The sequence below is a fragment of the Nelumbo lutea genome, chromosome 1 (genome assembly GCF_056320005.1).
Source record: "Nelumbo lutea isolate HS-2025 chromosome 1, American lotus-T2T, whole genome shotgun sequence".
NCBI lineage: Eukaryota > Viridiplantae > Streptophyta > Magnoliopsida > Proteales > Nelumbonaceae > Nelumbo > Nelumbo lutea.
Genome location: NC_142684.1, coordinates 17970947 through 17995310, shown reverse-complemented (window position 1 = coordinate 17995310; position 24364 = coordinate 17970947). Strand labels below are relative to the sequence as shown.

The following is a 24364-nucleotide window of genomic DNA, read 5'->3' as shown; positions in this document are numbered from 1 at the left end:
AAAGCACCGGAAAGTGACCAGCCAAAGGATTACACCAGTAGGAATTTGCTGAATTAAAAAATATGAAAGAAAGTAGTTTCTTGAAGAAAGAAGGAAGAGAGAAGGAGAAGAAGAGAAGAAGAGAAGTTGAAAAGAAAAGAGAGCAATAATCTGGCCGACCCCTTCACTTATTATTTATACTAAAATAATAGAATAGTACAATGACAACTATGCCCTTATAGGGCGGCAAAACATAAAACAACATATATAACACAGACTCACTTACCTACTGTGGCCCCCACCTCCTATCTAACAATTAACATGAAACATCTACTCAGAAAAACATCATAAAACTAATTAATCTTCAACACTTTCCCTCAAGTTGGGAGTAAATGTCACAAATTCCCAACTTGCGTAGGTCATGTTCAAGCTTGTTCTTTGCCACCCCTTTAGTGAGAACATCAGCCAGCTGCAACGCTAAAGAGACATAAGGCAAACAAACTTCTCCGGTTGTTACCCTTTCTCTTATAAAGTGTCTATCAACTTCAATGTGTTTTATCCTATCATGCTGAATTGGATTGTGGGCAATATTGATTGCAGCCTGATTGTCACAGTATAACATCATAAGTTCCTCTGCTTTCACACCAATCTCACTCAAAAGAGATCTAACCCAAAGAAGATCTAAGACACCATGAGCCATGGATCTATACTCAGCCTCTACACTTGACCTTGCCACAACCGCTTGCTTCTTATTCTTCCAGGAGATCAAGTTTCCACCTACAAAGGTACACACTCCTGATGTAGACCTCCTGTCATCTAAGCATCCTGCCCAGCCTGCATCTGTATAGGATTCTAACTTCAGATTCTCATGATTTGAGAAAAGAATGCCTCTGCTAGGGTGCTTTTTCAGATATGCAAGTATTCTCTCAATAGCTTCCTAGTGCCGAACTCGAGGTGTATGCATGTACTGACTCACAACACTGACAGTATAAGAAATATCTGGTCATGTCATACACAAATACAGCAGTCGGCCCACCATTCTTTGATATCTCCCCACATCCTTTACCAATTCATCACCCACACCATTAATTCTGTGATTTGGATCAATAGGATCCCCAACTTCCCAGTCTCTCGCAGTAGGTCAAGTACATATTTTCTCTGTGAAATGAAGATCCCATGCTTGGATCTTGCAATTTCAATCCCTAAGAAGTATTTGAGCTCACAAAGATCTTTGATCTCAAATTCTTGCTGCAATGATTTTTTGAGACCATCAATCTCCTCGAGATCATTTCCTGTCACCACTATATCATCCACATACACAATTAGAATTGACACCAAAGCATCTCTCCTCTTCACAAAGAGGGTGTGATCAGACTGTGTCTGTGTGTATTCAAAACGGATGAGTGCCCCTTTGAACCTGTCAAACCAAGCCCTCGGTGATTATTTCAATCCATACAGAGATTTTCTGAGTCTGCACACCTTTCCTTTACCAACATTTTCATAAAAGCCTATTGGAGTGTCCATATATACCTCTTCCTGTAAGTCACCATTAAGGAAAACATTTTTGACATCAAGCTGGAACAAGGGCCATGAATAGGTGGCTGCTAGAGATAAAATGATACGAACTGAACTCATCTTAGCTAATGGTGAAAAGGTTTTCAGATAATCAACACTATAGGTCTAAGTATACCCTTTTGCTACCAACCTTGCCTTGTACTTTTCTATCTTGCCATCGGCCTTATATTTCACTGTGAATACCCATCGGCATCCGACTGTCTCCTTGTCTGGGGGGAGATCAACTATTTTCCAAGTTTGGTTTTTGACCAAAGCATCCATCTCATCTTGCATGGCTGTTTTCCACTTAGGTTTGGAGAGAGAGCCTTAGTAACATTCCTAGGTATAGACACAGAATCCAGGGAAGAAAGAAAAGCACGGTAGGAGGGTGATAAGGCACTGTAGGAAAGATGGTGTGAAATGCAGTGGGCTGTACACTTTCTCTTCCCCTTACGAAGTGCAATGGGAAGATCAAGGTCAGTGGGATCAGCTGCAACAATGGTGTTAGGGACAGAAACATTATCATCAGAAAACATAACAGGCTCAGGTTCAAGAAGAATACCTGGAACTGTATATGCCGAATTTGGAGTTTCGGAAGGACTGACAGAGAGTGGTGTGGGTTGAGGATGTGTGGAGTCAACCATCATCTGCCGGCGCTGATATTGTTGCGAGGCTGCGCATAGTGGCTCAGGTAATGAAATTGGAGGTGCAGGTGCTGGCTGAACTGAAGTAGATGCTGACTGAATTGATGGAGGCACCACAGAAATAGGAAGAGGAATAGATTGTGAGTTCTTCTCCCCAAAACTCTCCCCCTGAGGAGAACCACTCGAGAGGAAGAATGTGGATTCAAAAAGGTAACATCCATAGTGACAAATCAGCTCCTCGACACTGGGTCATAACAACAATACCCCTTTTGGTTCTGAGCATACCCAAGAAAAACAAAATTCTTGGCCTTAGGATCCAATTAATTGTGATGAGGGCCAAGAGTGTAAACAAAAGAAACACAACAAAAAACCCTCAAAGGTATATGAAATATCTCTCCATTTGGAAAAAGAAGGCTAAATGGCACCTTAAACCCCAAAGTCTGTGAAGGAACATGGTTAATCAAGTGTATGGCTGTAAGAATTGCATCTCCTCAGAACTGAACAAGAACTGAAGCACACACCATAAGACTTCTTGCCACCTCCACAATGTGTCTGTTTTTCCTCTCAGCAACTCAATTTTGTTGCGGTGTATATGCACAACTTTTCTGATGAATTACACAATGTTCTAAGAGATACGTGGTTAGGTCATTTTCAAAGTACTCTCTGTCATTATTTGATCTAAAAGCCTTAGTTCTCACTCCAAATTGTGTGAGAACCATTTGGTGAAATTGTCGTACTAAGTTAGTCACCTCATCACGTGATCTCATCAAATATATCCAAGAATATCGTGTATAATCATCCACAAACAAGAGAAAGTAACGAAATCCTCTCATGGAAGGGATTTGATATGGCCTCTATACATTAGTATGAACAATATTAAAAGCAGAAGTACTTATTTTATTACTTAGTTTAAAAGACTATCTACAATGCTTTCCTAACTGACAACTCTCACACTCCAAAGTAGATAATTGAACAGACTCAAACAACTTCGGGAAAAGACATTTCAAAGAAAGATGTCCCAAGCGATTGTGCCAAAGCATAATCTGGTTCACTGATTCTGACCCACTACTACTGCTACTGCTAACATGATGACCCTGATGTCTCGGAATCTCATCCAGAAGGTAGATTCCATTCACCTCACGACCAAACCCAAAAATATCACTACTACCTCCAACACTCAGTCCCACAGTACCGGTAGATTTCATCTCGGTATTCCAACTCTCCATTTTACTTCAAACAGTTCAACAGTAAGGAAAAAAATAGATTTGAGACCTTCAAAAAATAATTTAATATCACACACACAGAAACCAACCATTCCGAAAGAAGAAAACCCTAGCTGGAGGGAAATCTCTCCTCCCCACGCCTCCCAACAGAGAGAAACGTGAATCGATCACTCCAGGAGGCCTAGAAAATTTCAGAAACCAAACCGCCATTTTCAGAAAATCAAAAGAAAACTAACAATACCTGGGCGCCCAAGATCAGATCAAAAACAAAGAGTCCAACTTTTCTAGGACTCTTCCCCGTACTCCAGTTCTTCCTGATTTTGATACCGAACAGTAGATCACCTTCCTGATGTCTAGATCCCAACAAAAACTCCAAGAACTGGGCAATCTATAGCAGATCGATCAGCCCTTTACTACTTCATTGCAATCGGCTGATCTAGGGCTGCATGAGAATGCTTCAAGAAACCCTAGCTGATGCTCTGATACTAAGTAGGAATCTGCTGAATCAAAAAATATGAAAAGAAAGTAGTTTCTTGAAGAGAGAAGAAGTTGAAAACACTTATTATTTATACTAAAATAATAGAACAGTACAAAGACAACTATGCCCTTATAGGGCGGAAAAACATAAAACAGCATATATAACACTCAAAAACATAATAAAATTTGGACTCACATAACTACTGTGGTCCCCACCTCTTATCTGACAACTAACATAAAACATCTACTCAGAAAAACATCATAAAACTAATTAATCTTCAACAACACCAAACAGGGGGATAGGACTGTTAGTACTAATGCCCCTTCGAGTCATGTTATTACAGATACCCCTTCCCTCCAAGGTAACTCTGTTCTTTTGTTTTTGGGTGCTAATGTTGGATGGTGTAAGTGGAAGAAGGGAAGACAACAAAGATAGTAGTCAAACAAAACAGAGGGGAAAGGAAGATAGGGGAGAAGGATAGGGAGTGGTTAGGGGGAAAAGAGACAGAAGGGGGCAGGGACCCAGGAGGGGGGAGTAAAGTAGGTGAAGGCGTTAGGTCTGATGAGATCCCATTAAGAGAGTGGGTAGAGAGAATGGGTTTGAAGATCACCAACCCAGGTTTAGGACAAACTCTTGTAAGAGAAGGAGCTGTGGAAGAGAAAAAAAAAGGACGAGGAAAGTGAGGTGGAAAAACTCAAAGATGATTGGTGGTCATCTGGGACCCAAGAGTCTTAAAAATGTTGGAGAGAAGAAGGGGGTGTGGTACCTGCAGAAATATTTTCATCATGGCCAAAGATAAGAGGAATGAAGAAAGCAAGGATGGTTTGGAGGTGCATACCATTTGCAATTTGCTGGAACATACGAAGGGAAGAAATAGAAGGATTTTTAAAGATAAAGCTTGTAAGCTGGAAAGGATGATGGCGGCTGTTGGCAAATCTGTTGCAGATTGGGTCTTTTTATTACTAGAGTATAGATAAGTTCTAGTTAGGACCTTGGCGAAGTTTTGAGTTTTCAAATGGAAATTTGAATAGCTTGTTTTGATGTGTAATTGAAAAGTTCTATTGTATTTTTTACTATAGTTGGGTGTTGCCTTAACACCTGAATATGATGTATCTTTTTGTTTTCTTTTAATGAAACTTTATTTTATTTTAATATCAAAGAAAAAAAACAGTTTGTAGACAAATCCCCCAGGTGAACCAACTCATATTCAGTCCAAAGGTTCACGAAACCAGCATACTCTTGAATTCTTTTCTCCCCCTGAGCATAAGAACATATGTCTGTATCTAATATTGTCTAGACATAGTTGACTGCTGATACACCTTCTCAAGGTATTCAAACATGTCATGTGCAATCTTGAGTCCCCCCATTGGAATTGCAACATTAACAGTGACAGTCCAAGAATCCAAGACAAACTTGTACATTTTATATCTTCCATTGCTTCAGCACCTTCGCATCACTAGTATTGGGCATGACTGTAGAACCATCAATATAGCCCCACAGTCCTTTTCCTTCAACAAAATACTGAAAGTGAAACTTCCAAAGTGCATAGTTTCTGCCATGGAATTTCACTGAGGTAATTTCACCTTTTTCGGGTCCCATGGTCAACAAAGAACAGAGAAAGCAAAGGAAACGAGCAGTACAATCACTTAGACCAAGCAAGAGTGTTGGGAGAGGAGATAATTCTACCTTTGAGTTTTGATGCTTTTGACAACAGAGGTGCATATGACATTAAGATGTACTTGGTGTATGCATTGTTGTTAACTAGAGCTATATCTGTTTTTGTTTTTTTGTCAGATATGTTTCAGAATTTACTGTGACTAGTTTCTGAGTTATTGTTCTTCTGCTCCAAGTGGAATGCGTCTCATGTTGTTCATTATCTAGTCTAGCATTGTGAATTATCATATAATCTTTATTTCAACATTTATTATTTATTTTTGCTTATTGTTTGGATATTTCAAATTAAATAGACAAACCAGGGGGCGATTATCCTACTCTGCTGAGTGCTTCAATGTGGTTAATATGGTGTTGTAAATTGGTAAGGGAGAGGAGATAGCTTAGCCAAGCAATAGGACTGAACTGTTAAGAATATGGGAGAGGAGAGGAAGTTCAAGTTGGCGGGGAAATGGAGACTGGATTTGTCCATTGAAGCAAAATCTTTCCTCTTTGAGCAGGGAAGGACAAAGGGGAAGGCTCTTTTGAAAATCAGAGAAGGGAGCAGGGCGTCGGTTCTCCTACTAGAGGAGGTCTGTGTGTGGCTGAAAGGTTTTGTAGATGGAGCTGTAATTTCCTTTCGAGAAGAAGGTTGGAGAAACTTGTTGACCTGTGAGAACAAGAGGTTCGAAGCGGTGCTAAAAAGGAATGGAAAAGGGTGGTTCATTATGGTCACCAAATTCTTTGGTTTTAACAAAAAGCAAGTGTTGTGTATTCCAGAAGGTCTGAAGCGAAGAGGGTGGGCTTCTTTCGCTTCTAATCTTCAGGCTTTTCTCTTGGAGGTCGAAGGTAGAGTAGAAGAAGCCCTTGGCTCAAAGGATTGTTCTGTGCTCCGCCCAAAGCTTTACCCTGAAGTTTTGGTGTCCAGCTCATCTGTTCTCTGACGAGTAGCAGTGGAAGAAGGGAGAGGGAGCTAGGAGAGAAGATGGTGGTTTTAGTGGCAGAAAGGGTGTTAGAAGACTGGATGAAAGTTTTAGAAGTTTTAACAGAGAGGTTGGGATCAGAGGAAGATGTATTGTTGCTACCTATTGCTGAAAATAAAGCCCTCCTAGATATTGGAAATAAGACTTTGTTCTTCAATTCTTTCCTTGTAGAAGGAAGCCTGATTAAGGTCTAGAATTGGGCTCCAGATTGCAATGAAGTTGAACCCAGAGCCGGTAGTTTTTGGATTAAACTTCTCGGTCTTCCCTTCAACCTTTGGAATGACCTTATTCTGGGGAAAATTACTAGAGCGATGGGTGGAGTTTTGTTGGAGGCTAACTTAAGTAACTTGAGAGCGGTGGAACTCAAGGTTGCTGGGATCAATCCGGAGAACATGCTGCGGATCTTCAAAGTTCTCTCAGAAGAAGCTTGGCACAAGGTCTGGTTAGTTTCAGAAGTTGAAGCTTTGCTTTGGGGAAGACGACCAGAGGTTGAAGATTCTGACAAGCTCGCTGGGGGGTGTACACGTGGCCTTCAGGGGCTGGCGGGTAAGTCTGTTGAGTGTGGGCATTTTACAGAGGAAGGGGAACAGGGGCAGGGGTGTCCCAAGTCTCGAAGCCTTCCTATTTTGGCTTCTTTTTCAATTTTTTTTGAAGAAGGGTTGTGTAAAGAGGCTGGCCCGTCCTATGCTGATGTGGCTAAGTTGGGAAAGATCGGTTCGCGCGCTAAGTCTCTCTCCGAACCGGCTCTAAGAATGATCGAGCCGGTTGGGCAAGTGGGTAAACTTCCTATCAGTTTTAAAAGCCCACGTGACAACTTAAGTCATCACGTGGGGCGGGGCAGGCATGGGAGTTGTCATCTAAGTCTCGCCCTCTCGACTGTGGAGGGGCGAAGTCTACGAACAAGGCTAGAGAGCGCCGGCCTCTGTGCTGGGTCCGACGGGCAACCGACGACGAGCTAAATCTCAGTCTTTCTGATCGCTCGAACCGACGCTATTTGAGAGATAGACCAAAAGAGAAAGAAGAGGTTGATCAAGGCTGGTTGAGCTGCGGTTCAGTTTCTGATCATGTTGACAGTTCAAATGATTGTGGGAGTTCAGGCAGTGCGGCAGTTGAAGCTCTATTTAAAGGTCAGAGCAGTGATTCTTTTAGCCTGGACTGTTTGTTCTTAGGGGATTCGGTGGGGGAAGGAAAAGTGGAGGGGGAGGAGCGGGTGTTTGAATTTAACCCTTTACTGGCTGAGCTCCCCCTCAGTTCTAGTGCTTTGCAAGAGGCCGGAAAGGAGGTTGCCCGGGTTTTCTCAGAGCAGAACAAGGGTACTTCACAGAGAGGTACATACTTCGGTACAGAAAGGGGTCTTTGTGTTGATACAACGACAGGGATTTCCCTCCTCCATCTCTGGGAGACAGAGTGCTCTGTTTTCCCAAAAAAGAAAGTGACTACCTCTCCTTCGCCTTTGCTTTCTCCTCACTTCTCTACCTCAGGTAAATCCCTCAACTCTGTCAATTCTGTTTTGGATACTGATGAGCGCTCTGTATCTCTTGTACCAGATTCTCTTCCCAACCAAGAGTCGGAAGCCCTTGGTCTGAAAGCCACAATGAGTCTACAGGGGGGGGGGGGAAGTGGGTGAGGAATCTTGTAGAGAGACAATAATTAGGGAAATCTTAGAAAGCCTCTTGGGTGAAGTGGAAAGGAAGGATTTGCAGAGAGGGAGCCTAGAGGGGACAGACAGGGTTGTGGTTGGAGGTAAAGTGAGAAGGAACAAGAAGCTTCCTAGGAGTGAAGAGAGTGCTTCTTTAGGGAAAGAGGAAACTTTTGGGGAAGAGTCAGTTGCAGAGTTTGTGAAAAAGTTGGGGTGCAAGCTGAAGAACCCGAATGACCTAAAAGCCTACATGCAGAATAAAGAGGACAGCAAGTTGAAGTTTAGAAGGCTGAGTGAAGTGGAGAGATTAAAAAAAGATATTGAGGGGGACAAGAAGTTCAAAGTGAAAGGGATTAGAAGAAAATGGTCTGAATAGTTCTTGGAGGACTTAGGGTTAAAGCCTTTAGTTTTCAACGAGAATCCTAAGTTGGAATGTGAGGGGGTTGGGCAGCTTTAGGAAGAGAGCAACAATCAAAGAGGTAATTAAGAAGTTCAATCCGGATGTGGTTATGCTTTAGGAGTCCAAAAGAATGGATTTTGATTGCAGCTGGGTAAGGAGTGTGTGGAGTTCTAGAGGTATTAAGTGGGTGGCTGCTCCTTCGTGGGGTTCCTCGGGAGGGATTGTGACCCTGTGGAAAGAAGAGATTCTCTTAGGTGTGGAGGAGCTAATTGGAGATCACTCTGTCTCCTTGAAGTTCAAATAGGTGGTCGATGGGTATGAATGGGTACTATCAAATGTGTATGGCCCCAATGACTATAGGCAAAGGGAGAAATTATGGGAAGAATTGAGTGACATTAGAGGCCTTTGGGATGGACCCTGGTGTGTGGGAGGGGACTTTAATGTAGTGAGATTTATGGAGGAAACAACAACCCCAGACAGAGAGTGACAACAAGTATGAGGAAGTTCAACCAATTTGTGGACTCTTTTAATCTCAAAGAATTTCCTTTCCTAAATAATAACTTCACTTGGTCCAACCTTCAATCTCAGCCATTTTTCTCTAAATTGGACAGATTTTTGTTCTCAACAGATTGGGAGGATCATTGGGGCAACCTTACTTCTGGGGCTCTCCCTAGACTCACCTCAGACCACTGGCCAATAGTTTTGGTAAAAGAGGATTTAAGAGGAGTAGGGCTTACCCCTTTCAAGTTTGAAAATATGTGGTTGTCTTATCCGGGTTTCATTGAGAAAATAAGAGAGTGGTGGGAGCAAGTGAATCTGGTAGTTGATTGGGAGGGAATGAGGTTCCACAAGAAACTCCAATACCTAAAATCTCAATTAAAGGAGTGGAATAGGCTGGAATTTGGAAGATTAGAAGAGACAAAGCAAGTTCTGGTGGAGCAAATTGAGGATTTGGACCTGAAGGAAGAGAGAGGCCCCTTTGGAGAGGAAGAAAGGAAGTTGAGATGGGTTTTAAGGAGGAAGTTGGAGGACATCCTGATCAAGGAGGAAATCAGTTGGAGGCAAAAATCTAGATGTAAGTGGCTAAGGGAGGGAGACAGAAACACATGGCTTTTCCATTTAGTGGCAAATGGAAGGAGAAAGAAGAATTACATCTCTAACTCAGAAGTTGATGGAACAGTTTTTTCTCACTTGGCTGAAATTGCAGAGGCCCTAGTAAATCACTTCAAATCTATTTTTAGAAGGCCTATGAATGAGAGAGTGTGGTTGGAGGGTTTGGATTGGCCGACTCTAAGTGCATAGAAGAGAGAGTGGCTAGAAAAAAGATTCGATATGGAGGAGGTAAAGGAAGCAACTTTCTCTATGGATAGGACAAAGGCTCCGGGTCCAGATGGGTTCACAATGGCCTTTTACCAGGATTGCTGGGATATCTTGGAGAATGATCTTGCTTTGGTCTTTGAGGAGTTCCACAGGAGGGGTGTAATAAACCCGGGGTTGAACTCAACTTTCATTGCCTTAGTCCCAAAGAAGAAAGATGCCTCTCAACCAAAAGATTTTAGACCTATTAGTCTGGTGACTAGCTTGTACAAAATCATTGCTAAGGTGCTGTCTCTCAGGATAAAGAAGGTGCTCCCCTCTATTATTGCACCCAATCAAAGTGCTTTTGTGGAGGGAAGACAGATCACCGATCATATCTTCATTGCAAATGAGAGCTTGGAGAGCTTTAGAAAGTCAAAGAAGAAGGGAGTGGTCTGCAAATTGGATCTGGAGAAGGCTTTCGATTTGGTTGATTGGTCATTCTTGATGGAGGTGTTGAGGAGTTTTGGTTTTGGTGACAGGTTGTGCAAGTGGATCTGGGGCTGTGTTAGGACTTGCCATTGTTCTATCCTGGTGAACGGGACTGTGGTTGACTTCTTTCCGGCGTTGAGAGGTCTAAGACAAGGAGATCCTCTTTCCCCTTTTCTTTTCACCCTTATTGTTGATGTGTTTGGGCGTTTGATCCATAGAGCAGACTCGAGGAATCTGATAAGAGGGTGGAGAGTAGGAAGGGAGGAGGTTCCCTTAACTCTTCTACAGTTTGCAGATGATACTATCCTTTTCTGTGAAGGAGGGAACCTCGGTTGGATCCATACTCTAAAGTTGACAATACAACTTTTTGAGCAGGTATCTAACCTCAAGGTAAACTTCGACAAGAGTTGTGTGGCGGGAGTGAATGTGAACGAAAGAGACCTAAGGGAATCTGCAGATGAGCTAGGTTGTGCTATTACGGATTGGCCCCTGTCTTACTTGGGCCTCCCTTTAGGAGATAATCCTAGGAGTGTCAGCTTTTGGGCTCCGGTTGTGGAGAGGTTTGAGAAGAGGCTAGCGGCCTGGAAGAGGAGTTATCTTTCTTTAGGTGGAAGAGTCTCTCTCATTAGATCTACCCTAGCTAACCTTCTTGTTTACTTTTTGTCAGTGTTTAAGATCCCCTCGAAGGTTTCAAATCTTTTGGAAAAATTAATAAGGAACTTTCTCTGGGAGCCTGGAGAGGAGAAGAGAGATCATAGGGTGAGTTGGGAGGTGGTCTCTAGGTGTAAAACAATAAGAGGTCTAGGGATTGGTAATTTCTAGAAAAGGAACATGGCTCTTTTGGGGAAGTGGTTGTGGAGGTTCTCTTTGGAAAGGGATAAATTGTGGACTAAGATTGTGGCTAGCATTCATGGGCTGGAAGACAATGGCTGGGATCCTGGAATCTTGGCAAGGGCTTCAGTTGCTTCTCCTTGGAAATCCATCCACGATCTACTTCTAGTTTTCTCCCCTTGGATCAGGTATGGTCTAAACTCTGGTAACCGAATTAGTTTTCTAGGAACATCTTTGGGTCGGGGATTCTCCTCTGAAAGACAAGTTCCCTTCCTTGTATGCTCTTTTAGACTTGAAAAATGAACCCATTTCTTCTTTCTTAGTCCCTTCAGCTTCCACTTCGGGCTTTGGTTGGAACCTTGGCCTGCGTAGGGCAATTAGGGATACAGACTTGGATAGCCTAGTAGCTCTGCTAGCCTCCCTTGAGGGTGTTTTCCTAAACCCTGCTAAGGAAGACTTTGAAACTTTAACTCAGCCTCCTACCCTCCTGGGGTTGTCATTTCCAGTTAAGGAAATTTGGAGCAGACCTATTCCTCCTCGGGTGGGGTTTTTTTGTTGGGAAATTTTCCTGGAAAGAATCAACACTTTAAACTTACTCCAAAGAAAAAGACCCAACTATTGTCTACTTCCTAATAGATGTGCTCTTTGTAAAGCTGATGGGGAATCTGGCTACCACCTCATGGTCTCTTGCAAGGTTGCTAAATCTGTTTGGGAGTGGGTTTTCTCCCGTTTTGGGTGTTCTTGGTATCCTCCGGAGACTGTCCAAGGTTTGTTTTCCCCATCTTTTTTTCAGTTGGCCTAAGAAGCGAGGGAAGACTATGTGGAGGTGTATTAGGGCAGCGGTTTGTTGGCCTTTGTGGGAAGAAAGAAACTTACACATATTTTCTGACAAGGAAAAAACTTTGGAAGATTTGTTAGAGCAAATCCTTATAAGAGCGGTCCACTGGCTAAAATCTTTGGAGTTGTTTTCAGATTGTCCTATGGATGACTTGCTAAGAAATTGGAAAGAGATTGCTCTCACTGCAAGATGCAAAAGGACTCTTTGTTCGTTCTGGTCCCCCCTCCCCCCCCCCCCCCCCCCCCCCCCTTGGCTTTTTAAAGCTGAATTTTGATGGTAGCAGTGTAAGGAATCCAGGGCCCTCTGGGATTGGAGGAGTCTTCAGGAATGAGGAAGGGATTGTTACTGCTTTATTTTATCTCCCTTTGTATTCCTTTCCCTCTATTCTCTTAATTTAATGAAATTGATGTTATTGATAAAAAAAATAAAATTGGTATTTGTTTTGTGTTATTTAATTGATGAGCCATTTTAAATTAGTATTGTATTATATGAGTTTTGAATTAATATTTATTTTATGTTATTTGAATAAATGATAAATCGGAGGTATATTTTCCTGTTTTATTGAACACTTCAATATGGGTACTGCTTCTGTTTAATAGATTTTTAGCAAGGTTAAAAGAAAGTAGGTGTGCTATTTGTGGATATGTTCAACTATGTGTACTAAAATCTCTTTCTTTACACAGGAGCTCCCTGAAGGCAGTTGGTATTGCCCGAACTGCACATGTTGGATTTGTGGTTATGTGGTCAATGTGCAAGAGGCTTCAGATTCCTTCCTCGTGCTAAAATGTTCACAATGCGAGCACAAATGTAACTTTTACCCCTTTTGTTATTATAACTATTATATGTGATGCATTGATTTTGAATTTTGGCTGGAGACTTGAAATGTTCCATGAGTACTGCACTTTGAACTTAATAAATGTGGTGTTCATGGACTGCACTTTGAACTTGTATAAAGTAAATAATCAAGGAGAATTTGGTTAGAACATAATTATCATTCCATTGAAGATCATTTTTGGGTCATACTGATCACAATGTGCCCCCTAAACTTTTTCAATATATGGAGACCTGAATTTGGCTGAATAAGCCAATGGACCAGGTAATTATGGACCAAATTTGGATAGACCCATCAAACCAACTGGCTTGACCACTGACATTGATTTGAATTTGGTCCTTTTCCATTCTATTTGAAATGAATTGTCTTCTAATCTCAATCACTGAAAATGATTCCTAATAAATGAATAATCAGTTTTCTTGTGGATGTAAAATTTTGTAGATTTGGTTGTAGAGTATGTTTAAATGTTTGAGTCAATGCATTGCCTTTTTATGAGAGGCTTTTTTGGTGGAGTATTATCTCACCAATCCCTTGCATTTTTTTTTTCAATAAAACCTTTTCTACTTTAGAAAAAAGAGATATGATGTGCCTAATGGTATGACTTTAAATTCATAAGTAAAACTGCCCAGGATCATTTAGACATCTATGGTTACTCTTTTTTTTTTTTTTTTGATTGAGCTATGGCTACTCAAACTTGTAATTTTTTTTTTCAACAGATCATGAAGCATGTATACATGAAAAGGGTATGCATAAGGGAATGGTTTTTGAAACATGGTTTTGTGGAGGGGGTTGTCAAGAGGTATGTGTTTATTATTATTATTGTTATTGTTGTTGTTGTTGTTGTTGTTGTTGTTATTATTATTATTATTTGTTCAGATTTGGTTAAACAAGTGAGCACCTAGTTTACCTAGAGAAGATATTCATGATATATTCTGACATTTGTAATGCTAAACTTGAATATTACCTGAAACATGGGTGTGTATTTTTTAGTTAAGACAACAATTTATTTATGTTAATGTTAAACTGGTACAGTAACGTCCTGGGAAAGTCAATCTAGTTATTGCTAATAAAAAAATCAATCCTGTTACTGGAACTTTGAAGTTATTATGTAGTTCTATTTTGGATGCAAAGTTGGGGTCATGTTCTTAGGCTTGGATCAGACTGAATGTTTGGACAGTTTGGACTGGGTACTGGCAGCCAAAGCTGTATTCTGGATGCCCACTTCTTAGGAATGTTGACATGGTCAATTGTCAAAGTTACCCCAAGTACATATGCTAGTGGGTGTTATAAAGTACATCTGCACCATTTTTCCAGGAGGGATGATGAATCTGGGACTGAACTCAACCTTTTTAGCTTTAGTCCCAAAGAAAATGTGAGCAAGTCAACCGAGAGACTTTAGACCCATTAGTTTGGTTAATAGCTTGTATAAGATAATTGCTAAGGTTCTGTCTAGAAGAATTAGAGAGATGCTTCCAGATCTAATTTCACATAACCAAGAAGCTTTTGTGGGAAATAGACTGATTGTGGATCAAATTTTAATTGCCAATGAGCGTGTGGAGGATCTGAAGAGAACAAGGAAGAAAGGGATTGTGTGCAAGTTGGACCTAGAGAAGGCTTATGACATGGTTGATTGGTCTTTTTTGATGCAAGTGTTGGATTGTTTTGGTTTCGGGAAGAAATTGTGCAAATGGATACTGGGTTGTATTGAGACTTGTCATTATTCTATCATGGTGAGTGGAACTGTAGTGGATCACTTTCCAAATATTAGGGGAATTAGATAGGGGAACCCTCTCTCTCTCTCTCTCTCTCTCCCCTTTCCTTTTCACCTTGATTGCAGAAGTGTTGGGGAGGTTAGTTGAGAGAACAAATTCGAGAAGTCTTGTGAGGGGATGGAGGGTTGGAAAAGATAGTATACCTATTACCCACTTACAGTTTGCTGATGATACTATCTTGTTTTGTGAGGGGGAGGATGTGAGATGGACCAGAAATTTGAAGCTGATGGTTCAAGTATTTGAACAGATGTCAAATATGAAGGTAAATTTTGATAAGAGTTGTGTGGTGGGGGTTAATATGAAAGAGAGAGCTATAAGGGAAAGGGCTGAAGCTTTAGGGTGTGTGGTAGCTCAATGGCCTATGCATTATTTGGGGATGCTCCTAGGGGATAACCCGAAGAAAGAGAGCTTTTGGAGCCTTGTAATTGATAGATTTTAGAAGAAGTTAGCCTCTTGGAAGAAGAATTACTTATCTCTGGGTGGCAGAATCAATTGATTAAGTCTACATTGGCAAGTCTGCTTGTGTATTGCTTATCAGTTTTTAGAATCACAGCAAAGATTTGTAGAATATTGGAAAAGTTGATGAGAGACTTCTTGTGGGAACCAGGGGAGGAAAAGGAGGATAGGGTAAATTGGGAATTGGTCTCTAAAAGTAGGGCTGATGGAGGGTTAGAATTAGGCAATGTTCAAAAGAAAAATGAAGCTTTGTTAGGTAAATGGTTGTGGAGGTTGGAAGGTGAGAGGGGGAAGTTGTGGACTAGAGTAATTTTGAGTATTCATGGTCAGGCAAAGGATGGCTGGGATACATGGTCTTTGGCAAGGTCAATTGGATCATCTCCTTGGAAATCCATACATGCCATTCTACTTCTTTTTTGCAACACATCAGGTATGACCTCTATTCTGGGAATCGGGTAAATTTTTTGGGGGGCACATTTGGGTGTGTGAATTACCTTTGAAAGACTAATTTCCTTACCTATTCTCACTCTCCCGGTACAAAGGCAAGGTTGTGTCTAGTTTTTTGGTTCCTTCTGAGTTGAACTTTGGGTTTGATTGGGATCTGTGGTTTAGGAGAGGCTTAAGGGATTCGGAAGCTGAAAATGTAATGAATTTGATTCAAATCTTAAATGGGGTGGTGTTGAATCCCTCTGAGAGGGATAAGAGACTGTGGACTCTAGCTCCCTCTGGGATATTCACTTGTGCTTCATTTTTCAAGTCATTCTTGCATTCTACCAGTAATCTTGCACAAAATTTCCCAGTAAAGGAAGTTTGGGGTGAGCTGATTCCTCCAAGGATTGGAGATTTCTGTTGGGAAGCCTTCTTAGAAAGATGTAACACTTGTGACTTACTCCAAGGAAAAGGCCTTATTGGTGCTTGTTTCCGAGTTGGTGCATCCTTTGTAAGGCTAATGGTGAAAGCTCTTACCACTTATTAATTTCTTTCCCGTCAAACATCCAAAGCTTGTTTAGCTCCTCCTTCCTTGGATGGCCAAAGATAAGGGGAAGGATTATGTGGAGATGTGTGAGGGTTGCTACTTGCTGGAATCTATGGGAGGAAAGGAATTCTAGAATTTTTTCAGAAAAGGAAAGAAGTAAAGAAGGTGTTATTGAGGTTATAACAGTTAGGGTGGTGTAGTGGCTAAAATCTGTGCAGCTGTTTGATGATGTTTTTACAGGTATGTTACTGAACAATTGGGTGGAAGTGGCCAACTCTGCTCCAGCTCGGTTTTCTGATTCTCCTATGTGGTCATCACCTAGCAATGGTTTTATAAAGCTAATTTTTGATGGGAGTAGTGAAGGTAACCCATGCCCTTCAGGTGTAGGAGGTGTCTTCAGAGATGAGGATGGGAAGGTGATGGCAATGTATTCAGGCTTCATTGGGGTTGGGGACTCTCTTAAAGCCGAGATCTATGTTGTACTGGAAGGTATTAGAGCAAGGAACTGAAAATACAGAAGTTAATTATTGAAAGGAACTCAAAGTTGGTGTTAAGTTGGTTACGGAAGGGAAGTGGGCTTTGGAAGTTTGCTAATGAAAGAAGGGAAATCAAATGGCCAACTAGGGGGATGGACATACAATTTCAGTAGGTAAAAAGAACAGATGCTTTGGCAAAGCAGGGGGTGGGAAGGGATCAATTGTATTGGGCTGTATTATGAGTTCTTATGTTGCTCTCTTGGAGATTGTTGTCAGTTGTTTATGTATTCAGGTTTAGTACCATAAGGGTACTTTTGTAATTTCTCCTCTGTTTATATTGTTCGACTATACTAGTATAAATAATAATATATCATTCTTTCGCCCTCTAAGTTCTGAAGGGGCTTTCAGTCCTCTCGGCTCTCCTCTCCTCTCTCCCTCTCTTCTCTCCTCTCGTCTCTTGCTCAACATGGTATCAGAGCAAGTCGTCCAGGCCTGAAGGGTGGTGTCAAGCAAACCTGTTGTTCAATGTCGAGTAGATAGTCTCTTCATCTCCCAGAGCTGTATCCATCGAACTGCTAATCAGTTGTATTCAGTTGTATTCAGTTCGACCCAGAAGTTATAGAGACTTTTCATCTTCCAGCCCAGAAGTTGTATTCATTGTCTGTTCGACTATAGAGAGGCTATCATCTGAGGTTCGTAGAGGGAGTTCTGGTTTACAGAGAGGCTATCATCTGAAGTTAAAAGAGGTACTGTTCATTTACTGTTCGGCTGCCCTACGGATTTTCTGTTTATTGATTGACTGTTCAGTCGATTGATGGACTGTATTTCTTTAACAAAGCAGCTGTATTCGACAATTTTTTTTGTATTTCTTTACCCCTTCGATGGACTGTTGATGCCCTAAAGCAGATATTGTATTGATCTCAGTCATTGACTATTCGGCTACCAGGTCTGCCGATTAGGGGTGTGGTGAACTTCACCTTGTATTTTCCATTCGGTTGGGGGGGTCATATGACCTCTGTACAATTGTAGGTCATACAGACCTGGTTATGTACTGCAACTGCAGTGTTGTTTTTTGGATTCCTACAAGACCGTAGGTTATACAGACCTGTTCCAGTACTGCAACAACAGTGTTTAGTCTTTGCTCCCAGTGAAGCCGTAGGTCAGAAGGACCTGTTTCTATAATAGCCTTGTACGGAAGTATCCCTTTGATTGCTGTTTTTTTTTCTTAAACCAGAAATCATGAGTAGTGAAGATTCAGCCACATCTGGAGTTTCCTCAATGCTGAATGGAATGGGTGGGGGTGACCTATCCTTTCCTATGGCTATTGTCCCTCTTGATGGTTTAAATTACCTAGAGTGGTCAAGAGGGATCAAGTTATACATCACTGCAAGGGGGAAGATAGGCTATATTAATGGGAGGATAAAAGAACCATCCTCCGGGAGTACTGAATATGATAGATGGAATCAGGAGAACAATATTGTTATGTTCTGGCTCTTGGTTTCCATGCAACCTCAAATCAGGAAGAATTTCATGTGGGCTGAAACTGCGAATGAAATCTGGGAACAAGCAAAGTCTACATATTCAGAATTGCGACATTATGCCAAAATTTATCAACTGCAGGCAACATCTTCTACTTGTAGACAGGGGGAGAGGTGTTTATCGGTCTATTACTCTGACTTAACATCTGCCTGGAAGGAGTTGGATCACTACCAGAGTGTGGATTGGAATTGTGATGAGGATGCTAAGAAGTACAAACAGCTTGTCTCCCAGCAAAGGGTGTTTGCATTCTTACATGGTCTAAATCCTATGTATGAATCTATCAGAGTTCAGATTCTCAACTCTAAGGATCTCCCTTCTGTTCAGGAAGTCTATGCTCTTGTACAATCTGAAGAAAGCGGGAGAAATTTGATGAACAGCCCTGGTGGGGATGCTGTTGTGTTAGTTGCAAAAGGGGGTGTATCTACTGGTGTGGGATCTTCTTCCCGGAAAGGAGATCTCCAGAAAAAAACAGAAGATAAGGAAAAATTGTGGTGCACTCATTGCCAGAAACCCTGACACACCAAAGATACCTGTTGGAATCTTCATGGGAAACCAAAATGGGCTCAAGATCTGACTAAGAAGCAAGGTTTAGAGGTGAATAAGAAGTACAGACAGCAAAATACAAAGAAACATCACATGGCCAACATGGCTACTCGGGAGCATCAACCCCCCATTTCTATTGTGACTCAGACACATGTCACTGGACCTGACCCGAGGGAGGACATTATGAATTCCTTCCGTGACCATTTAGAGCTCTATGGTAGAGCAATTCATCAGATGGATACTCCTCCCTCAACCTCATTTGCATCTACGTCAGGTAACCCTGCCACTGCTTTCCATGTTGCTTCTCACACTCGTGACTCTCCATGGATCATTGATTCTGGAGCATCAAAACATATGACTGGTACGTCCTCTTACTTTCAAACCTATCATCCTCTTTCTGGAAGAGACAAGGTGAGACTAGCCGATGGATCATACTCTTCCATAGCTGGTCAAGGAACTCTCTCTCTTCCTCTTGGCCTTACCCTTTCTGATGTTCTTCATGTTCCAAAATTTCCCATTAATTTGTTCTCTGTTAGTAGTGTTACTAATTCCTTGAATTGCTCAGTGACTTTTTTCCCTTATCATTGTGTGATTCAGGATCTGGCCTCGGGGAGGACGATTGGTAGGGGTCGTATGGCTGATGGACTTTACATGCTGGAGAATAAGGCTGGTCTTCATGTTACAGAGTCTATGAGTCAGTCCTGTAAGAAAAAAGTCTATTTATGGCATTGTCGTCTTGGTCATTTGTCTTTTGAGTCTTTGAAAGTTGTAATCCCAGAACTGTTTAAGTCAATGTCTATTTCTGATTTTTCTTGTCAAACATGTCAGTTGAGTAACCATTGTAGAACTCATTTTTTTCAAAGAAATAGTAAATCTGAATCTCCATTTCACATTGTTCATTCTGATGTGTGGGGCCCTATTATTTTACCATCTGAGAGTATTTCATTACCCTCATTGATGATTATTCTAGATTTACGTGGGTATACCCGATGCGAACCAAGGAAGAAGTACCAAAAATCATTCAAGATTTCTAGCGGATGGTCTTCACTCAATTTCAAATTGAAATCCAAATTTTCCAATCAGATAATGCAAAAGAATTTTTTCATAGTGACCTCACGGAATTTTTTGCTTCGCATGGTTCCCTTCATCGTAGCTCTTGTGCCCGCACACCACAACAAAATGGTGTGGCCGAACGGAAGAACCGGCATCTCCTTGAAGTGGCTCGATGTTTACTACTTCATATGAATGTTCCCAAACGGTTTTGGCTTGAAGCTGTTCTTTGTTCCACTTACCTTATAAACCGTATGCCCTCTCGTCGGTTAGAGTACAAAGCCCCACATCAACTTCTCTTTCCTAAGGCTCTCATTCTTTCTATTCCTCCTCGTGTCTTTGGTTGCCGGTGTTTTGTCCAAAATCTGTCTCCCACCCGTGGGAAATTGGACTCTCGTGCTATACCTTGCATATTTCTTGGTTACTCCTTCACTCAAAAGGGATACCGTGTTTTTGATCCTGCTTCTCGTAAATTCTATGTCTCCATGGATGTTTTTTTCTTTGAAGATGAGCCTTTCCATCCTGTTTCTCCTCAGGGGGAGTGTAGACATGAGGAGAAACTGGTTTAGCTTCCCTCTCTCCTTGACCCTCCACCTTTTCGTGTTTTTTCTCGTCGTCGCAAAGGCCAACCAAATCCAAGAGCTATAGAGAATCCGGAAGCTGTACCTCCAGTGTCACCTGACTCCTCGAGGGAGGATCATACTCACTCAAGTACAAATCCAACTTTGTCTCCTATGAGAACATTTCATCCTCATTCCGTGCCTTCCTTACCTCTATTGACAGTGTCCCTATCCCTAAGAATGTGGCAGAAGCTCTTTCAGTTCCTGAATGGACAAATGCCATGAGGGAAGAAGTTACTGCCCTTCACAAAAATGGCACATGAGAACTTGTTGATCTTCCTAAGGGAAAGGTTCCAGTTGGATGTAAATGGGTGTTCACAGTCAAGCATAAGGCTGATGGAACAGTGGAAAGGTATAAAGCTCGCTTAGTGGCAAAGGGATTTATTCAAGTGTATGGAGTCGATTATGCAGAAACGTTTGCCCCCGTTGCCAAGATGAATTCCATTAGAGTCCTTTTCTCTCTTGCGGCCAATTTGGATTGGGTTTTACACCAGATGGACATCAAGAATGCATTCTTGAATGGTGACCTTGAAGAGGAAGTGTACATGATTCAACCTCCTGGGTTTCTAGCCCAAGGCAATGAATAGAAAGTGTGCAAGTTGAAGAAGTCCTTATACGGGCTGAAACAATCACCAAGAGCTTGGTTCAGTAGATTCCATGTGGCAGTTCAGCAGATAGGATACAGGCAATGTCAATTAGATCACACACTGTTCGTGAAAAAAGGAGAAGGTAAAATTGCTGCTCTAATTGTATATGTCGATGACATAATTGTTACTGGTGATTGGGAGGATGAAATTCAGAAATTGAAAATTTTTCTTGCCACTTAGTTTGAAGTGAAGGATCTAGGACCTGCCGGATACTTCCTTGGAATTGAAGTTGCCCGGTCAAAGAAGGGTATCTTCATTTCTCAAAGGAAATATGTCCTAGATTAACTTCAGGACACTGGAAAGATGGGGGTGAAGCCAGTTGACTCTCCCATTGACCCCAACCATAAATTAGGTGACAACTGTGGTGAATCACTCAAGGATGTGAAACAGTTTTAGAGGCTTGTAGGGAGATTGTTATTACCTTTCTATGACTCGCCCAGACATTGCATATGCTGTTGATGTTCTCAGTTAATTCATGCATGCTCCTAGGTCTTCTCATCTTGAAGCAGCAGAGAGAATCCTCCGATATCTGAAGAAGTATCCGGGTACTGGTTTGTTGTTTCAAAAGCACGGACATTTGAAAGTTGAAGTTTATACAGATGCAGATTGGGCTGGATCCCAAAGTGACAGAAAGTCTACCAGTGGCTACTGCACCTTTATAGGAGGGAACCTTGTTACATGGAGGAGTAAAAAGCAAAATGTGGTAGCTAGATCCAGTGTTGAAGCTGAATATCGTGTTATGGCCCACGGGGTTGCTGAAGGCATGTGGATAAAGAATTTGTTGGGGGAGTTGGGTTTCCCAGTGACCAAACCTATAACTCTATTTTGTGATAACAAAGCAGCTATAAGCATTGCTGCCAATCCGGTGTTACATGATGGAACAAAGCACATCGAAGTTGACAAGCATTTTATCAGAGAGAAAGTTATCACAGGCGAAGTGTGTACCCCCTATGTCACTTTTGAGAACCAGCTTGCAGACATCTTTACAAAGGGTTTAAACCTTTCCAAACATCATGATCTTTGTGACAAGTTGGGCATGATTGATATCTATGCTCCAACTTGAGGGGGAGTGTTGTCAGTTGTTTATCTATTCAGGTTTAGTACCATAAGGGTACTGTTGTAATTTCTCCTATGTTTATATTGTTCGACTGTATTAGTATAAATAATAATATATCATTCTTTCGCCCTCTAAGTTCTGAAGGGGCTTTCAGTCCTCTCGGCTCTCCTCTCCTCTCGTGTCTTCTCTTGCTCTTGCTCAACAGAGATAATATACAGTATATGTTGTTTTATGCTTATTTTGATGTAAAGATAATCTGGAACCTGTAGAGAAGATGGGCCGAATGGCCCATAGACTGTCATTTCATGTTATGTTATGTTTCTCTCTGTTGTGGGCCTTATTCTGGGCCCATACTCTGTAATATTCTGCTTTTTGTATTTTCCTGCTCACTCAAGGGCCTCTCTGTAATTTGTCAAAGATTAACTTATTAATAAGATGTTTAGAGTGTTAGAGAGGGGTTATGTTCGAACCTCTTACTCTCTAACACTCATTGCCGCCAACTCTCTCTTCTCTTCCTCTCTTGTTTGTTCATTTTCTGGTTTGCATCTAATCTCAAACAGTTCCATACATCAAGTGGGCTGTTTTTCAACTTGGTATCAGAGCAGGCCATTGCTTGGCGTGTCCCTCATGTGGTTCTAGTTCAGCCAACTACATGAGGAGGTTCTAGGGCTGAAAGTTTACAGTCATCCGCCTGGTTCTTGGAGGTCATTGGAGGGTGCCCAAGTTTCTATACACTTGGAGAAGGGTTCGGTGACCAGGAAGAATCAGAGAGCAAGTTGTTTGGCCTGATTTGAAATCAGAGAAAATGACTTTTGAAGTTATCTCAGAGAACAAGTGTTCGGCCTGGTTTATAGTTCAAACCAGAGACTCTCTTGCTATAAGTCTTTTCTCAGTCCTTTGCTGAGTTATTTTTTGTTGTTTGGGAGGACTATTAAAGCATTCAAAGCCCACATACATTCGGCCCACTGTTGCTGGACTGTTTTTCTGGGTTGTTTTGGAAGTGCTATTCGGCTGATTATTGGACTGCCGAGCTGCTGAAACTGATCTAAAACTAAGTGGCACTAGTCTCATCTTCATCCCAGCCTCTTCTTGGACCTATACTGAACACCTTGAAGTGGTTTCTTCTAGTTAACAGTAGGCTGTTAACTACTGCACACTGAGTGTTCGACGAAAGGTCTCTTAAGGACTGTGGCCCTGTTTTCTTCTCTTTGGGACAACGGCTGTTGAGAACCTGAAATACCTTGTGATTGGAGGTTTGTTGGGTGTCCTTTAAAGGGTGAAACAGTAAAGAAAAACTACCACCGAACTGGACTGTCACAGTTATCAAGTCTGAACTGATTCTGTGAGCTAGTTGTTGTTGCCTATTCAGCTCAAACTAAACTCATCAAGACCCCAGTACCGTGAGAAACCTATTAAAAATCCTAATTGGAGCCTTTATATGATGGATTTCTCAAGCCTTGAAAACAAGAATGCTGTTGAATATGGACAGATTTTGGGAACCCCAACTGATTCTATGCTGGCTGTAACTACAGTTAAGCTTGATGGGACCAACTACTTGGCTTGGTCACAATCAGTGAAAATCCACATTTGTAGCAAAGGAAAATGGGGTTTTATTTCTAGGAGCAAGAAAGCTCCTCCAGAGGATGATCCATCTTATGAGAGATGGGTACAAGAAAACTACACAGTGATTGGGTGGCTTGTGAACTCAATGCAGCCACATATTAGTCAGCATTATCTGTGGATGAACTCGGCTAAAGAAATCTGGGATAGTGTTGCAGAAACTTACTCCCAGAAGTTGAATGTTGCCAGAGCTTACAAACTGAGAAGTGATGTGAAGAATCTAAGACAGGGGGAGAAGTCACTTGCAGCATACTTCTCAGCCCTAAAATCTATATGGCAAGAGATTGATTTGATAGAGGCCGTGACATGGGATACCCCTAAGGATGCTGAAACATATAGGAAATTGGTTGAAAGGAATAGGGTCTTTGAGTTCTTGACAGGGCTGAATTCTGAATATGACATTACAAAGCAAAACATCTTGTCCAAGGAAGATGTTTCATTGTCTCAAGCATATGCTTTGGTCAGCAGTGAAGAAAGCAGGAGGCAAGTGCAGGTTCAAGGGGTCAGTATCAATGATCATTTTGCAAATATGGGAATCAAACCCAAAGGGGTTCCAGAAGCCCCCAGTGGCACAGGAAAGAAGGAGGTGGTGTGTGAATATTGCAAGAAGCCGAAACACACTAAGGACAAGTGCTGGAAATTGCATCCCAGTCTTGTCCCTATCCGATTCCAGAAGAAGAATGACAGTAGAAAGACAGGAAGTGCACATACAGCCACAAGTACAGATACAGAGTTTGAGTCTGCAAGTGCACAATTGGCAGCCATGAAA

The 24364-nt window shown here is 41.7% G+C and overlaps 1 protein-coding gene across 11 annotated transcripts in view; it reads left to right on the top strand.

The window, feature by feature from the left end:
* The window catches only part of LOC148873770 (uncharacterized), a 77689-nt gene that overhangs the window by 9893 nt on the left and 43432 nt on the right, over window positions 1-24364 (top strand). For all 11 annotated transcript variants that reach the window (XM_088963601.1, XM_088963606.1, XM_088963602.1 and 8 more), the window contains exons 3-4: window positions 12691-12814; window positions 13556-13638. In XM_088963601.1, coding sequence (XP_088819727.1) covers window positions 12691-12814; window positions 13556-13638 — 207 coding nt within the window. The remainder of the gene's footprint in view (window positions 1-12690; window positions 12815-13555; window positions 13639-24364) is intronic.